Source organism: Arachis ipaensis, chromosome B04 (genome assembly GCF_000816755.2).
Source record: "Arachis ipaensis cultivar K30076 chromosome B04, Araip1.1, whole genome shotgun sequence".
Taxonomy (NCBI): domain Eukaryota; kingdom Viridiplantae; phylum Streptophyta; class Magnoliopsida; order Fabales; family Fabaceae; genus Arachis; species Arachis ipaensis.
The window spans coordinates 558,639-559,955 of record NC_029788.2 but is presented as its reverse complement, the minus strand read 5'-3'; the positions used below and the strand labels follow the sequence as shown (position 1 = coordinate 559,955).

The 1,317-nt window shown below is 27.0% G+C and overlaps 1 protein-coding gene across 2 annotated transcripts in view; it reads right to left on the bottom strand.

Annotated features, from left to right (window-relative positions):
* The window catches only part of LOC107638387 (beta-amyrin synthase), a 6,845-nt gene that overhangs the window by 3,433 nt on the left and 2,095 nt on the right, over positions 1-1,317 (bottom strand). For both annotated transcript variants that reach the window (XM_016341631.1, XM_021120296.1), the window contains exon 3: positions 777-962. In XM_016341631.1, the coding sequence (XP_016197117.1) occupies positions 777-962 (186 nt within the window). The remainder of the gene's footprint in view (positions 1-776; positions 963-1,317) is intronic.

Genomic DNA, 1,317 nt, shown 5'->3' with positions numbered 1-1,317 from the left:
AAGATCAGTATAAAATAATTTAAATTTATCTTATTTTACATTTTTTAACTTAAAATTACTTTAACTTAAACTATTTTTTTGTTAAATTTTTACTTTACTTAATTAATTATCCTTACTAATAGCTACAATCATGTCATCTCTAGTTAAGTTTTACGACAATGGATTGTATGTGAATTCACATTTTTAACTTGAATTCCTCTTTTTAGTATATTTAATTTTTCTTCTCTAACTAAATTCTAAAATTACTTTTTTATTCTGAAATTCACAGAGTCGTGTAGAACACCAAAATAACACTTAAAAAAAATTGCGACTGAAAAAATAATATAAAAGAACGAATTTAATACTTGACCTCTAACATGACAATTGTTGGACAAAATAATTCAATTGTTAACTTGAATTTACTTTCATTAAAAACAGTACTTTGTGACGCATTAAATCATGATATTTCAACATCTGCGAAAAAAAATTCTTATTGTAAATAAATCTTCATTTTCTAACCCATTCATACTCCACCCAACTTCCCTAATTTCCTCATATATTGAACCATTGCCTCAAATATTTGACACACACTAAGAGTTGTGAAATATAAGTTTATGATTTTGAGGATTATTTTATCAAATAATTCAAACCAAGAACAAATCTCATTATTTCAGATTTAATTTAAAAAATATTTTGTTTTAAATATGTGAATTTTTATAAATATAAATATAAATTATTACTAGTTAAATATTAATTTAAAATAATAATATCTGATGGTATTCTACTTGTGTACTTACCAAGGGAGGAAGGAAAAAGAGTGGACCCGCAATTTGAGCAGGCCAATGGCCATGACTCGTCTGCAATGCGGAAAGATGATGTGCTCCCCTTCTCAATGCTGCTGTTGCCTTCTCGTAACTGATCTCTTCCCCATCTTCTATCCTCACACACTCTATTCTTTGTTTAAAATTCTTTTCCCTCAGAATCTGCACAAGCCACCTTTCAGTCAGCTTCATTCTGTTATATTTGTCATTTTTTATAATATTTTTTTATATTCTATTATAATTGAAAGATGTTAAATGATTTGACTGATTTAATTAAATTTTATCTAACAATTTTCAGTTATCAACTTCACGTGAAGTTGACTGCACCTGAGTTTCCACCTTATCAAAATGGTAATAACCATCCCCTATATCAAGTGTAAAGAGATTTTATGCTTAGGCTGCTTTCTAAAGCGGCCTTTGAAATTGGAAACTAAATGATGAAGGAACAGCTATTAGATTTGTTTATTTACAATTTTGATTTATTTTTTCTAATAAAAATGTATTTTTCTTTAGAATA